This window comes from Stegostoma tigrinum, chromosome 12 (genome assembly GCF_030684315.1).
Source record: "Stegostoma tigrinum isolate sSteTig4 chromosome 12, sSteTig4.hap1, whole genome shotgun sequence".
NCBI classification, from domain to species: Eukaryota; Metazoa; Chordata; class Chondrichthyes; order Orectolobiformes; family Stegostomatidae; genus Stegostoma; species Stegostoma tigrinum.
The window spans coordinates 9,440,066-9,457,256 of NC_081365.1; the positions used below are offsets into that span (position 1 = coordinate 9,440,066).

A 17,191-nucleotide genomic window follows, 5' to 3' on the forward strand; every position below is an offset into this window, starting at 1 on the left:
CCAATAGAAACCTACATAGCAGATTTATGTCATTCCACAGGATTTTGAGGTTATGGACCCTTGAAGAATGGATTAAAGAGACTGTATAGTAGTCAATGCGAAGGGAAGCAGTTATTAGGCTTCCTTCAATCCAAGGAGGATTTAACATTGAACAGGCAATCCAATTTGCCTCATGGGTAGAAATCAGGGAATTGGAGAGGACCATGGGAAAACATGAAGGATTCTTCCAACAAGATCTTATGGGTAGGCACCAAAATGTCATTGCATCCTCCTGAAAGATCACCAAAAGCCAAAAACATCATTGAACTTATTAAGTTGCACAAGATATGGCACAAGCAGAATTATAAGTACAATGCATGCCCAGCAAGAAGAGTTGAGTGCAACGAGCCTTGACAGCTGGAGAACTTTCAAAAATATGGCAATTTAGTGGCAGATGCATCACTTTAACATCAGTGAAAAGATCCAATTGAAGGAAAATTCCAGCGAAATAGAAATCAGGCAACAAGAAAAAGAGTTCAAGTTAAAGATATGGAATAAACAATGAAAATAATATTCCGAGAGGAGGAAAAAGAAACTCATGATTCAGGACAATTAACATAGAACATAGAGCATTACAGCACAGTACAGGACCTTCGGCCCGCGATGTTGTGCCGACCTGTCATACCGATCTCAAGCCCATCTAACCTACACTATTCCATGTACGCCCATGCTTATCCAATGACGACTTAAATGTACCTAAAGTTGGCGAATGTACTACCGTTGCAGGCAAAGCTTTCCATTCCCCAACTACTCTCTGAGTAAAGAAACTACCTCTGGCATTTGTCCTATATCTATCACCCCTCAATTTAAAGCTATGCCCCCTCATGCTCGCCTTCACCATCCTAGGAAAAAGGCTCTCCCTATCCACCCTATCTAACCCTCTGATTATTTTATATGTTTCAATGAAGTCACCTCTCAACCTTCTTCTCTCTAACGAAAACAGCCTCAAGTCCCTCAGCCTTTCCTCGTAAGACCTTCCCTCCATACCAGGCAACATCCTAGTAAATCTCCTTTGCACCCTTTCCAAAGCTTCCACATCCTTCTTATAATGCAGTGACCAGAACTGTACACAATACTCCAAGTGTGGCCGCACCAGAGTTTTGTACAGCTGCAACAAAACCTCTTGGTTCCGGAACTTGATCCCTCTATTAGTAAAAGCTAAAAAACACTGTACGCCTTCTTAACAGCCCTGTCAACCTGTACAAATGTACAAAGTACAAATTTTGAAACAGCATTTAAGCAATATACAGGAACAACTGTTGCAATATTGGTAGTCGGCTTGCCATGATTGAAACTTGAGAGAAATAAACTGATATAAAACCGTCAGATCCAGCAGACACAGAGCATCAGGAATAAGAGGTAGTAAGAACTGCCAATGCTGGAGCCAGAGATAACACAGTGTGGAGCTGGAGGAACACAACAGGCCAGGCAGCATCAGAGGAGCAGGAAAGCTGACGTTTCAGGCTTTTCAGGGCCCTTCTTCAGGAATAACAGATGCTGCCAGGCCTGTTGGATTGAGTCAACATTCTCTGCATTTGTTTCAGATTTCCAGCATCCGCGGTGTTTTAATTTTATGCAGATTATAACATTCCGGGGCAGATTACCACAAAGCTTCATCACAGGGGACGAAATGTCAGTGAAACCTTATGCACACTGAGTCGTCAGAATATCTCATTGCTAAGCAGACTCATAATCCTCTGAAGAAGAGTCATCTTGGAAGGCACGTCTGGGCGTTGGATTGTGAGGAGGCAGGAGGTAAACAGTCAGGCGTTACACCGTCTGCAGTTGCAGACGATGGTTCCATGGGGGAGTCTTGAGGGTGGAGGAAGTGTGGACCAGGGTGTCCTGGATAGAACGGTCCCAAATTTTTGGATAGTTACGAATATTAGTTTGCATTGGGTTCCTCTAGTTTCATTAAGATGAACTGCTGTGACCTGTCCTTTGTGTTTCAGATCCTGCAAAAGTGTGGGCAGAATCTTAGAGGAGTCTGACTGGCTCTTATAGGAGTTTGACTGGACTTTGAGCAAACCTGAGGTGAATTTATCACAGAATCCCTCTGTGTGTAAACAGGCACCTGCGACCCAACAAGTCCACACAGACCCTCAGAGCATCCCACCCAGACCCATCCCCCTATAACCCACCTAAGCTACATATCCCTGAACACCATGGTCAATTTAGCATGGCCAATCCACCCAGCCTACACATCTTTGGATTGTGGGAGGAAACTGGAGCACTTGGATGAAACCCACACAGACACATGGAGAATGTGCAAACTCCACATAGGCAGTAGCCCGAGGGAGGGATCAAACCCAGTTTCCTGGGGCTGTGAGGCATAAGTGCTAACCACCGAGCCACCGTGCCATTTTAAGCGAGCAGCTGGCAAATTTAGCTTGTGGTTTGTGTTGAAGGACTGCCAAGCTGGACGTCAGGTTTCACTGGCGCTAGTAACATGCAGACCACTTCCACAGACATTGTCATCCAGCATGCGTCAGCCTCCACAAACCTTCATTGTACATCCCTGAACCACTTACAGTACTGTTCTGTATTTTAATCCTGTTCCTCGAGCTGCACTGGTAATTCTCATTGTAACACTACAGCAAGGACATTGTGTGCTCAGGGCCACACATCCAGTTCATGGACTGGCAGGTTGCATCTCTGAGCTCTTCGCTCCCTGTCAAAGTGGTCAGTCACTCTGAACTTACCTGGGTGCTCATAACATCCTTGCCTTGCCTGCTTGGGAGATAGCCTCCAATGAGGAGAGCATGATACAGTAAGTTAAGGGTAGCCTCTGAACCTTGTCCAGGGCCTTGGACATGTTCAGTCAGCTGCTTTGGCTGGTCAGAGTCAGGATGTGCTTTACATAAAGGGCAAGGAGATGAACATTGGGCAAACTACCACCTGGCTTTATTCTTGAATGAAAGAGATACCATTATTAAGGGAGCTGAAAGCGAGGACCATAACTACTGCTCTCTATACAGTTGGACATTTTGGAGGCATGCAGGGTTAGTGGTGTTAGAAGCTGAGGTGGGTGACCACAAGTGAGGGCAGGAGTAACAGGAGGATGTGTGGTAAAGCATGATCTTTGGTCGAAGGTGGGTATGTTAAAGATGACACAAATACATGGGATACCAGTGAAATCCGGGATATCCCAGAGTTGCTACATCGTTTTGCGAACAGGGCGTGGTCAGATGGGGATGGAATCAAATGTAGAGGATTGCTTTTAGGGACAAGGTAGATAGTTTCTGGTTGTAGCAGCAGCGCGAGCGGGAGCTTGGAGCAGGGGCCTGTCGGGAAGATGGTGAGTCACTGTTTTTGAATCTTTAAAAAGCTGACCTTGTGAATAGGCGGAGGGACGCTGAGCAGGAGCCGACACGGGACTGGTGAGTGAGTGAGGTAATATATTTGTGTGGTTGCGTTACCCGAAACACTACTCGGGTAGTGTGTCCCACCCATCCTCCTCCTCTAACCAAAGAAAAAGGTTCTGTGTGCCTGATTGGTAAGGTAACAAGTTTATTTTTTATTCTTTATTTTTTAAGTCTTGGGAATTTAGAATAACGGAAACGGAGGTCGGGGCAGTTGAATGTTCCTCCTGCAGAATGTGGGAGGCAAGGGTCACCACTAGTGTCCCTGCTGACTACATCTGCGGGAAGTGCACCCAAGGGTGAAGATAGTCCCCTGGGCCGGATTGGATTTATCCTTGGATCCTCTGGGAAGCCAGGGAGGAGATTCCCGAGCCTTTGGCATCGATCTTTAACTCGTCATTGTCTACAAGAATAGTGCCAGATGACTGGAGGATAGCAAATGTGGTTCCACTGTTCAAGAAGGGAAGTAGAGTCAACCCTGGTAATTATAGACCAGTGAGCCTTACCTCAGTTGTTGGTAAAGTGTTGGAAAAGGTTATAAGGGATAGGATTTGTAATCATCTAGAAAAGAATAAATGGATTAGGGATAGTTAGCACGGTTTTGTGAAGGGAAGGTCGTGCCTCACAAACCTTAGTGAGTTCTTTGAGAAGGTGACCAAACAGGTAGATGAGAGTAAACTGGTTGATGTGGTGTATATGGATTTCAGCAAGGCGTTCGATAAGATTCCCCACAATAGGCTATTGTACAAAATGCAGAGGAATGGAATTGTGGGAGATATAGCAGTTAGGATCGGAAATTGGCTTGCTGAAAGAAGACAGAGGGTGGTAGCTGATGGGAAATGTTCATCCTGGAGAGCAGTTACTAGTGGTGTACCACAAGGGTCGGTGTTAGGTCCACTGCTGTTTGTCATTTTTATAAATGACCTGGATGAGGGCGTAGAAGGATGGGTTAGTAAATTTGCAGATGACACTAAGGTTGGTGGAGTTGTGGATAGTGACGAAGGATGCTGTATGTTGCAGAGAGACATCGATAAGCTGCAGAGCTGGGCTGAGAGGTGGCAAATGGAGTTTAATGTAGACAACTGTGAGGTGATGCACTTTGGTAGGAGTAACTGGAAGGCAAAGTACTGGGCTAATGGTAAGATTCTTGGTAGTGTAGATGAGCAGAGAGATCTCGGTGTTTATGTACACAGATCCTTGAAAGTTGCCTCCCAGGTTGACAGGGCTGTTAAGAAGGCATACAGTGTTTTAGCTTTTATTAATAGAGAGATCGTGTTCCGGAACCAAGAGGTTATGGTGAAGCTGTACAAAACTCTGGTGCGGCCGCACTTGGAGTATTGTGTACAGTTCTGGTCACCGCATTATAAGAAGGATGTGGAAGTTTTGGAAAGGGTGCAGAGGAGATTTACTGGGATGTTGCCTGGTATGGAGGGAAGGACTTACGAGGAAAGGCTGAGGGATTTGAGGCTGTTTTCGTTAGAGAGAAGAAGGTTGAGACGTGACTTAATTGAAACATATAAAATAATCAGAGGGTTAGATAGGGTGGATAGGGAGAGCCTTTTTCCTAGGATGGTGAAGGCGAACACGAGGGGTCATAGCTTTAAATTGAGGGGTGAAAGATATAGGACAGATGTCAGAGGTAGTTTCCTTATTCAGAGTAGTCAGGGAATGGAACGCTTTGCCTGCAACAGTAGTAGATTCACCAACTTTAGGTACATTTAAGTCGTCATTGGATAAGCATACGGATGTACATGGAATAGTGTAGGTTAGATGGGCTTGAGATCGGTATGACAGGTTGGCACAACATCGAGGGCCGAAGGGCCTGTACTGTGCTGTAATGTTCTATTCTATTCTATTCTTAATGACGTGTATTTTGTAATATTTGGCTTTAAATTCTCTAGAGCTCATGGCCAAAACCCTCCAAAAAATGTAGATACAGCGAAAATAGAGCTCTTTGAGCTCGCTTCAACAATACACATGGTCATGGCTGACCAGTCATTCCCAAACCCCATTCCTGCTTTCTCTCCATTCCTGCCCTAAGAACTATATCCAACCCCAATCATCACAAACATCCTTCTTATGCTTACTCTATTGAGTTTTGCTAGAATTTTATTGGTTTCTACAAGATTGACAAATTCATTCTTCTAAACTCCAGTGTATATCATCTTAACTCAGAGACCTGAATAGAGTGAACACGGAGACAATGTCATTCTTTCACTCTGAGGCTGTGCTCTTGGATCCTAAGCTCTCCTACCAGTGGAAACATCTTTTCCATGTCCACCTATCCTGGGCTGTCAGTACGCTACAAGTTGTAATCAGATCCTCCCACATCATTCTAAACTTTGTCGAATACAGACCCAGAGTCCTCAACTGCTCCGAATATGACTAGGTCTTCATCCAGGGACCATTCTTGTAAACTTCTTCTGAAACCCCTCCTCACCAGAACATCTCTCCTTAGCACAAAACTGCTCACAATACCTTATTTGTGAAGACTGAACAAAAACATGTTGTTAGTTGGCCTGCCAACCATTTGTTCCCCATTATCACCTCCCCTATTGAACTCAATGCAATTTGTAGTTTGTTAAAATGTAAGATTCAGCCCTGCTTGAGATAGAGTTAAGCAGACAATGCGGCTCATGTGACCAGGTTATTAATTAAGATGACTCATCACTGAATCTGTAAGTGCAATGCAGAGGGAATCACCAAGGATTTCAGCATTTCAAATTATGCAATTATTGTTTTTACATGCTTTTGCAGACCATTTAATTTTACTTCCACACATTAGATTAATGCCCATCAAATGATTTGCCAATTAGCCTGTGTAATCTGCTGACAGACTGCCTGACTTTAAATGGGATTGCAATCCCACAGTCATTGATTTAATCAGGAGAACTTGATAGACATTGGAAAGTGATCTTCCATGAGGTGGTGCACCCCATCTTAAAACAGGTTTTGCTTACATAATGGCACCACCATAGGAGAGGCCAAAAAAAGCATTGAAGTATCATATTCTGCTTTAAAGCTGCAAAGCTTTAATGCTCTTGTAACATCCCATTGAGCTCTTAAGAACTGAACGCTGACTGATTTGATTAAATAGAGAAAATTGCTGGAAAATGCTGGCAGCATCTGTGAAGAGAAAGAATGAGCTAAGGTTTTGAGTCCAAGATGGCTCTTCTTCAGGTGAACACATATTTCTGCTCAACAACGAGGTATTCTGAATGTACCTAACTCGGCTATCACTCTTCTTCCGAGCCATAATACTGGGCTCAAGCATTGACTCTACTTCCCTCTCCATAGGTGCTGCAGGACCTGCTGATTTTCACCAACATTTTCTCTCTGTTTGTTTCAGATTTTCAGCATCTGCGGTATTTTGTTTTTATTTGACTGACTTGATAAATTTGGAGCAAAAGCAAGTTTTTGGTTATGACATAACTGATTTCCAATTCATTAAGTTGGCAAAAATGATTTCATAATGATATGTGGCAGCTATTGACCATTATGACGTTAATGGCTATGAATGCCTATTATATATGTGCCTTATCAGGCCATAAGACCAGAGTTATCGGAGCAGAAATTAGGCCATTCGGCCCACTGAGTCTGCTCCACCATTTAATCATGGTTGATAAATTTCTCAATCCCATTGTCCTGCTTTCCCCCTGTAATCCTTGATCCCCTTGACAATCAAGAATCTATCTATCTCCATCTTAAACGTATTCAATGACCTGGCCTCCACAGCCTTCTGCGGTAGTGAATTCCATAGATTCACCACTCTCTGGCTGAAGAAGTTTCTTCTTTACTCTGTTGTAAAAGGTCTTCCCTTTACGCTAAGGCTGTGCCATCGGATTCTAGTCTCTCCTACAAATGAAAACATCTTCCCAACATCCACTCTGTCCAGGCCATTCAGTATTCTGTAAGTTTCAATTAGATCCCCCTCATCCTTCTAAACTTGATTGAGCATAGCACCAGATTTCTTAAACCTTCCTCATATGTTAAGCATTTCATTCCTGGGACTATCTTCATAAACCTCCTCTGAACCCGCTCCAGAGCCAGTATATCTTTCCTGAGATATGGTGCCCAAAACTGTGTACAATACTCCAAATGCGGCCTGATCAGAGCCTCAGAAGCACATCCCTGCTTTTATATTGAAGACCTCTCAAAATAAATGCCAAAGTTGCATGTGCCTTCCTAACTACTGACATAACCTGCAAGTTTACCTTTAGAGAATCCTGGGCTAGAACTCCCAAGTCTCTTTGCACTTTGGACTTCTGAATTTTGTTCCCATTTAGAAAATAGCCCAAACCTCTATTCTTACCAAAGTGCATGACCTCACACTTTCCCATGTTATAGTCTATCTGCCACTTCTCTGTCTGCTCTCCTAACCTGTCCAAATCCTTCTGCAGCCTCCCCACCTCCTCAATAATACCTGTCCCTCGACCTATCTTTGTATCATCTGCAAACTTCGCCAGAATGCCCTCACTTCCTTCATCTAGATCATTAATGTATAAAGTGAAAAGTTGTGGCACCAACAGTGACTCTGCACTGGAACACTACCTGTCACCTGCTGCCATCCTGAGAAAGGCCCTTTTAAGCCCACTCTCTGCTTTCTGCCATGCAAGCACCCTGCTCCAACACCATGGGCCCCTATCTTACTCAGCAGCCTTCTGTGTGGCACCTTGTCAAAGGCCTTCTGGAAGTCCAGGTAGATAACATCAATTGGACCTCCTTGGCCTACCCTGCTTGTTACTTCCTCAAAGAAGTCTAGCAGATTTGTCAGGCATGATCTTCCTCGATCAAACCATGCTGACTTTGCCCTATTTTACCATGCACTTCCAAGTATTCAGAAATCCCATCCTTTACAATGGACTCTAAAATCTTACCCATGGCCAAGGTTAGGCTAATCAGCCTGTAATTTTCCATCTTTGCCTTACTCTTTTTTTAAACAGGGATGTCACGTTAACGATTTTCCAGTCTTCTGGGACCATCCCTGCCTCTAGCAATTCCTGAAAGATCACTAATAATGCTTCCAATATCACTTCAGCTATCTCCTTAAGAACTCTGGGCTATAGTCCATCTTGTCCAGGTGACTTATCCACATTCACGTCATTCAATGTTTCTAGTACCTTCTCCTTGGTGATGGCCACCATGCTCAGCTCTGCCCACTAGCTGTCTGGAATTTTTGGGACGTTACTCATGTCTTCCACTGTGAAGAGTGATGCAAAATAATTACTCAGCTCCTTAGCCATTTTCTTGTACCCCACTACTGTCTCTCCAGCATCATTTTCCAATAGTCAAATGTCCACATTTGCTTCTCTTTTGCCCTCCTTATCTCTAAGGAAACTCTTATAGCCCTCCTTTATATTACTGTCTAGCTTGCCCTCATATTTAGTCTTCTCCCTCCTTTTTTTTGTTGCCCTCTGTTAGTCTTTTTAATCTTACCAATACTCTTAGTTTCCCACTGCCCTTCAGCATATTGTATGCTTTCTCTTTTGCATTTGTGCTATTCTAAGCCCCTGTGCCATGCTTCTTTTTCCCAGGGATGAATTTTTGCTGTTTCTCCTGAATTCTTATTAGAAACTCTTGACATTGATGTTCCACTATCTTTCTTGCTAGCGTTCTCTTCCAGTCAATTCTGCCCATCTCCCTCATGCTTCTGTCGTTGCCTTTTTCATGTGTAATACTGTTACCTCTGATTCTATCTTCTCCCTCTCAAATTGCAGAGTAAATTCATTCATTTTATGATCTACTTCCTAAGGGTTCCTTCACCTTAAGCTCCCCTATCAAGTCTGCCTCATTGCACATCAGTAAATCCAGTATTACCTGTTCCCTTGTTGGCTCTACCACACACTGCTCCAAAAAGCCATTTTGTAGATGTTCTACAAATTTTTGTCCTTGAAATGCATGACCAACCGATTTTCCCAGTCTACCTGAATATTGAAATTCCTCATGATCATTGTAACTTTCCCTTTCTTACACACCTTTTCTATCTCCTGGTATATCTTGCATCCCAGCTCCTGACTACTGTTTGGAGGCCTTGACCTCCAAACAGGTAATTCCAACTTTGGTTTTCTTTTTACCTTTGCAGTTCCTCAGCTCTGCTCACACAGATTCTACACTATCTGACTCTACTGCATTTCTTACTATTGATTTAATTTTATTTCTTACTAATGAGACAACACCACCCCTCTGCCCACCTGCCTATCTTTTTGATAACGTGTATATCTTTAGTTTTCAACTCCCAATCCTGATCCCTTCGCAGCCATGATGCCCACCACATCATTCCTGCCATTTCGATCTGTGCTACAAATTCATTCTTTCTTATACTGCGCACATTCAGATATAACACCTTCAGTCCTGTATTAGCCGTCCCTCTTCTCATTGTCATTAGTTTATCCAGTCTGCTTACATTTGATTCCTAACTCTTTCCAAACGCTCTGTCCTATTTGTATCTGTGTTGGAGACTTTAATAACCTTGCCTGAGTTCTCCATTCCAACCATTTTTTTCATATTTTTCCACTCAGTTGAATCTACCCCTACAGATGTTAACCTGCTGCTTTGCTCCCCTGTGGGGCAAGATTTACCCTTCTCTTTCCCCACTTTCTAGTTTAAAGTCCTGTTGACCAGCCTATGTATCCTTTTTGCTAGAAGATTAATCCCAGCTTGGTTCAGGTGGAGACCGTTCTAGCAGAACAGATCCATCATGTTCCATCGTGATGCCAATGCCCCATGAAAAGAAACACCTCTTTCCCACACCACATTTTCATCAATTTGTTTACTCCCTTATTCTTGTGTCCCTATGCCAATTTGCACATGGCTCGGTCAGTGATCTAGAGGTTATGACCCTTGAGGGCCTGTTCTTTAATTTGGTTCCTAGCTCCTGATAATCTCTGAACAGGTCCTCTTTCCTAGTCTTGCCTGTATTATTTGTTCCGACATAGACCACAACAACTGGGTCCTCCCCCTCCAGCTTCACTATTCTTGCAAGCCGATCAGAGATATCCCTTACCCTGGCATCAGGCAGGCAACAGACCATGTGGGACTCTTGATTCTACTTACAAAGGATACTATCTATCCCCCTAATTATAGAAGCCCCTACAACTATCAGCTGCCTTTTTGCTCTCCACTCTTGAATGGCCTGCCGTGCCACAGTTCGGTGGTCAGTTGGCTTGTCCTCACTTCAGCCCCTTTCCTCATCCACACAGGGAGCAAGTACCTCCAACCCGTTGAACGAGGTCGAGAGCTGAGGCTCCTCTGTTTCCGACTGCAGGATCCCTCGACCTGCCTCCATTGCAGCTAATCCCTGCTGCCCCTGATATCTGACCAAATTTGCAGTAGTGGAACATTTGTAGGATTGAACAGGTCACAGCAGTATGGTGGGAAGGAATGAATTAAAGCAGTATGTGAGTAAAAGCATGAAGCTTCTGCAACCCTGCTGATTGCGGTAACGGAAACATGTGATTACTGTTACAGAAATGCATGTTGTGATACAAAATAGATTAAATAAGACTTCAGAACCAGGAGAGAGTGTGTGCTGCTGTAACAGCTGCATGTCTTATAAAAAGAGGTGTATTATTAGGATAAGGAACACAAATGCACTGTGAAACCACAGATTGACTTGTTTGTACCCTTGAATAAATTCTGCCGCAGTTTTACGCATGTCAGAACCTTCGGACCTGACCTGTTGTCAGTGTTGACTCTTCATGATATCACGAATAAAACCTCTTTGCCTTGAAGTCTGGGCCTCAAGTGTGTGTTTTAATCAAGTCTCTTCGACAGAAGTACTTAATCTACCAGGTGTGACTGCCTCCAGAAACACAGTGTCCAGGTACTTCTCCCCCTCCCAGATGTGCTGCAGTGTTTGAAGCTCCAGTTCCAGCTCATCAACTTTGAGCTGAAGTTCCTCAAACAACTAACACTTGCTGCAGATGTGGTCATTGCGTTCGCAATGGGATCAGCCAGCTCAGACATCATACAGCCACAACACATCTCCTGTTCAACCATTTCTACTTAGTTAATAAAATGTGAGGCTGGATGAACACAGCAGGCCAAGCAGCATCTCAGGAGCACAAAAGCTGACGTTTTGGGCCTAGACCCTTCATCAGAGAGGGGGATGGGTTGAGGGTTCTGGAATAAATAGGGAGAGAGGGGGAGGCGGACCGAAGATGGAGAGAAAAGAAGATAGGTGGAGAGAGTATAGATGGGGAGGTAGGGAGGTAGGGTAGGGTAGGTTCCTCTGCCTCCGCCGCATCTGCTCCCACGATAAGACATTCCACTCCCGCACATCCCAGATGTCCAAGTTCTTCAAGGACCGCAACTTTCCCCCCACAGTGATCGAGAACGTCCTTGACCGCGTCTCCCGCACTTCCCGCAACACATCCCTCACACCCCGCCCCCGCCACAACCGCCCAAAGAGGATCCCCCTCGTTCTCACACACCACCCCACCAACCTCCGGATACAACGCATCATCCTCCGACACTTCCGCCATCTACAATCCGACCCCACCACCCAAGACATTTTTCCATCCCCACCCCTGTCTGCTTTCCGGAGAGACCACTCTCTCCGTGACTCCCTTGTTCACTCCACACTGCCCTCCAACCCCACCACACCCGGCACCTTCCCCTGCAACCGCAGGAAATGCTACACTTGCCCCCACACCTCCTCCCTCATCCCTATCCCAGGCCCCGAGATGGAATTCCACATTAAGCAGAGGTTCACCTACACATCTGCCAATGTGGTATATTGCATCCACTGTACACGGTGTGGCTTCCTCTACATTGGGGAAACCAAGCGGAGGCTTGGGGACCGCTTTGCAGAACACCTCCGCTCGGTTCGCAACAAACAACTACACCTCCCAGTCGCAAACCATTTCCACTCCCCCTCCCATTCTTTAGATGACATGTCCATCATGGGCCTCCTGCAGTGCCACAATGATGCCAGCCGAAGGTTGCAGGAACAGCAACTCATATTCCGCTTGGGAACCCTGCAGCCTAACAGCATCAATGTGGACTTCACCAGCTTCAAAATCTCCCCTTCCCCCACCGCATCCCAAAACCAACCCAGTTCGTCCCCTCCCCCCAATGCACCACACAACCAGCCCAGCTCTTCCCCTCCACCCACTGCATCCCAAAACCAGTCCAACCCGTCTTTGCCTCCCTAACCTGTTCTTCCTCTCACCCATCCCTTCCTCCCACCCCAAGCCGCACCCCCATCTCCTACCTACTAACCTCATCCCACCTCCTTGACCTGTCCGTCTTCCCTGGTCTGACCTATCCCCTCTCTACCTCCCCACCTATACTCTCTCCACCTATCTTCTTTTCTCTCCATCTTCGGTCCGCCTCCCCCTCTCTCCCTATTTATTCCAGAACCCTCACCCCATCCCCCTCTCTGATGAAGGGTCTAGGCCCGAAACGTCAGCTTTTGTGCTCCTGAGATGCTGCTTGGCCTGCTGTGTTCATCCAGACTCACATTTTATTATCTTGGATTCTCCAGCATCTGCAGTTCCCATTATTTTTACTTAGTTAATTACTTTAGTCAGTGAATTAAATTTATTGATATCTCTTTGCGGTGTTCTTTTCAAATTTAGTGCAGATTTCCTACCAGTCAGTCAGGTCACACCCTCCCTGCGAAGTCATTCTGGTTGTTTTTCAAGGCTACGATGTGCCCCCATTCCAAAGGGTTTATACTCACTCTGTGCTGCTCATCTGCCCTCCGACAGCTTCCTGCCGATTGGGCCGCCCTTGACAACTCTGATGCAGTTAAGTTTCTCCAATCCCTCTCACAAAATAACCCCTACTCAAAAAGAGTTTTGTTCCCTAAGGAGACATTAACAGTGGTATTCTAGGTCTTGGTCCATGTTAAAGGGCTGCTATTACTCATAGCTCTTATTCTCTTAGTTCCTGAACATCAGAAGAATTTGCAGATTGATAATCAAGAATCAACAATTGAAGGGTGGTACTTTGCGCACCTTCTAGCATATACACCAACCTCTCTGATGAAGGGTCTTGGCCCGAAACATCAGCTTTCCTGCTCCTAAGATGCTGCTTGGCCTGTTGTGTTCATCCAGGTCTACACCTTGTTACCTGTTTGAAATATACTCTTTTTTTGGTCTCAAACTATACAAAAGTGCAGGTCACCTTTCACAGAATTTTTGAACACAAAAGGTGAGCTTAGTTAGCTTCAGGTGCCTGTGTTAACCCTTTGTTTAGCTACCTAAGTAATTGTTTTACAAGAAATAAATGCTCGCATTATGGTTGCCTGGGAATTTGATATTTCCCCAGTGTCAGGGATTCTACAAAAAAGTTCCTCAAAGTTGGAGATTTTTGATGCGTTCTGACTTATTTAAGCCTTACGGTTATGCAGGAAAGGTTAGGAGATTAAAAACCTACTCTAACTCCCTGGTAGCTGTTAAATTGGAACACCAACTCAGCACTGACCTCTTCCCACCATCGATACCCCCTTCGGGCCTTGATATTCCACAACCCAATGCCCTGTCTACGTTGACATACTGAACTGAATAGCTCCTTCCTAAACGGATTCATTGAGTCATAGATTCATACAACACAGAGTCAGACCCTTCGGCCCAGCTCCGTTCTGACCAGATATCCTTAACTGAACTAATCCGATTTGCCTGTATATGACCAATATCCCTTCCTTTTATCTACCTGTACAGGTGTCTTTTCAATGTTGTAATTATACTCCTTTCTCTCACCTCTTCTGGCAGCTCTTTCCATACTCGCACCACCCTCTGCGTGAAACGTTGCCCCCTTGGTCCCTTTTTAATCTTTCCCTTGAGACCTTAACCCTATGCCTCCTAGTTTTGCCTGGAAAAATGGTTATTCACCTTGTCAATGCCCCTCATGATTTTATTAACCCAAAAAAAGTCACCTCTCAGCCTCCAGTGCTCCAGGAAAATACCCCAGCCTCCTCACCCTCTCCTTTTCGTACAGATCCTGTAAACCGGTAAAGTTCTAGTAATATTTTCTGCATGTTTTCTAGTTTAACAACATCCTTCCGATAGTGAGGTGACCAGAATTGTACGCAGTATACCAAAGTTGGCCTCACCGTTGCCCTGTATAGCTCCACATGGCCTCCCAACTCTTATACACAATGCACTGACCAATGAAGGAAAGCTCACAGGCCCTGTCTTTCTCTGAGCACTCATCCGCCCACCTACCAAACCTCATCCTCCCCTTATCCTACTGGGCACTCTGCCCCTCACCCATGTCGAAACCCGTCCCCATATTTAGCACTCGTACTTATACCTTCAGCAGGAGGCGTTACCAGAAGAATAATGTGAAGAATAGTGGCTGGACCCAAAACATTAGCGCCATTTCTCTTTATGAGTTGACCTGCTGAGTTTCTCCACCAATTTCTATTTTTGACTCAGCCACCAAAACCAGTTCCTCAAACCTTTGAGATCCCTTACCTTTTCAGGCTAACCTGAGGCATATTCGGCACTCTTCAAGACCTTTGGAAAGACAGGGAACAACTCCAGTCAATCTGTCATAAATGTCTCTAACTATGTGCTCTTTGAAAACAAGACATTTGCCCTTGAGCAAGGTATTGATTTTGCCATGCCTTCAACAAAATGCATGGTCACTCTTAATGGGGTGTCCAAATTTCTCTCCCTTGGACTTGGTGCTCAGCAGAATCAGACATACCTGCACAAAAGCAAGCAACTAAACAAAACCTCTTTCTGGACTAGTGTAAGAGCACCAAGTGCTGTGTGATAGACACGTTAGGGTTGGTTGTTGTAGATAGTGCATCCATGAATGGATAGGCTTCCCAAGACACAAGAAAAGCAGGGTCTCTTTATACTCTACCTTGTTTACGACCCAGTCTGCACAAGTAGCCAAATAGCTGGTCAAATTGCTGCAGGCACTTTTCTGTAAGTTTTCTACATGTACGGTAAAGGATTTTTTCGCATTTATGAAGACCACATTGGATGCACATATTCATGCTGATGCAGTGTCTGTGAGTCCACTTAAGATTTCTAGCTGATTCACCACTCAGACATCTGCAGTGAATTCATTGAACTTAACAAATTCAGCAGCTGCAGCAACTTTAGTCTGCTTGTAAGACAACGAACATAGCCACAGTTTAAATGTTGTTTACCCTTCATATTGGTATTCTTGTGAATTGTTCTGATGAGTGCAATGTTGAAAAAAATCTGTCTTTTTTTTTAGCAGTACTCAAATGTCAAGTTACCAGAGAGTCACTTACTTGAATTGTAAAACTTCACAGTTTTTGTATTGGTCACGAAGTTCGCTCTGCATGAATATTTTCTGAACCTACAAATACCAAAATGTGCGTTACACCACACAATTTTTGCTCAGTTCCTGCATCTATACATTGGCAACAGATCACAATATTTAACAACATTTTGTATTAATTAGGTTACAACAGACCAAAACATAAGGTAAGGAAAATGACAGGAAAATTTTGAGAACTGTTTATTCAAATTGGTCATTCCTCCTTTCATGTTCCACACTCACCATAAAGTCTCAAATTACTCACGTATTGTACTTCAAAATATTACTCTCAATGAAAGTTAAATTAAGTTGCATTTGAATGAGAGGCTGATTGATGTATTCACTACTTGTTCATCGAAATAAGACTCAATACTCTCCTTTGCTTCCCATGGAACTTTAACTCAAGATTTAAAGAATTTAATGAATGCTAGATCTCCCATACCAGGTGTTCGACTTCAAAGGCAAGTGCCTTGAATTGTAGTGAGGATTTGTTCTGTAACGTTGTCGTGTATGAGGCTCCTTGGGTAATTTTAAAGGACCCACTTGAGACTTGGGAAGACTGGTTGGTCACATTGTGGATATCTGTGAATAAAATAAGATCAAATTAAACAGCCCAAATAAAGTGAGAACATGCATCACATCTTTTTCTTATTCAATCACAGGGTATTAGCTGGCTTATCCAGCACTAACTTCCCATCCCTAATTGTCATGGAGAAGGTGGTGATGAGCTGCCTTGATGAACAATTGCAGTGTATGATGGGTAGGTAGATTCACAGTGCTGTTAGGAAGAAAATTCCAGGATTTTGTACCAGTGACTGAAGGAATGACAAAATATTTTCAAGTTATAACGCAGTTTGAAGGGGAAGTTTATGTGGTGGTGCTCCCACATATCACATGCCCTTTTCATTCTGTATGGCAAACATTACGGATTTGGAAGGTGCTGTCAAAGGTGCCCAGGTAAGTTGTCATATTGCATCTTGTAAATAGTATACACTGCTGCTAGTACATGTCTATGGTGGAAGGAGTGAATATTGAAGATTTTAGATCCGGTGTCAATCAAACGAGCTGCTTCGTACCTGGACGCGGCTGTTGGAGTTGCACACATCCAAGCAGTCAGAGAGCATTCCATTACATGTGTGCCTTGTTAATGGTGAACAAGCTTTGAGGAGTCAGGTAGCAAGTTACACAGTGCAGAATTCTCAGCGTCTGACCTGGTCTGGCAGCATAGTTTTTAAGGACTGGTCTGGTTATATTTCTGGTCAGTGGTGATCCCCACAATGATCAGCAGAGTATGCAGTGATAATAATGCCATAGAATGGCATGGGGCAGTGGCTGATTACTCTCTTGTTGGAGGTGGTCATTTTCTTGGCACTTGCATGGCCTGGATGTTACTTGCCACATATCAGCCCAAGCCAGAATGTTGTCCGGGTCTTATTGCATTTGGACATAGGCTGCTTCAAAACCTGAGGAGTTAAGAATTGTGTTGAATGTTGTGCAATCATTGACAAACATGATGATAGAGAGAAGGTCATTGATGAAGC

At 44.3% G+C, this 17,191-nt stretch overlaps 1 protein-coding gene across 1 annotated transcript in view; it reads right to left on the reverse strand.

The window, feature by feature from the left end:
* Nucleotides 1–17,191, reverse strand: part of tmprss15 (transmembrane serine protease 15) — a 103,182-nt gene that overhangs the window by 84,474 nt on the left and 1,517 nt on the right. Inside the window, exons 2-3 of the mRNA XM_048540111.2 lie at nt 16,093–16,232; nt 15,622–15,689 (exon numbers count right to left, since the gene is read on the reverse strand). Coding sequence (XP_048396068.1) covers nt 15,622–15,689; nt 16,093–16,232 — 208 coding nt within the window. The remainder of the gene's footprint in view (nt 1–15,621; nt 15,690–16,092; nt 16,233–17,191) is intronic.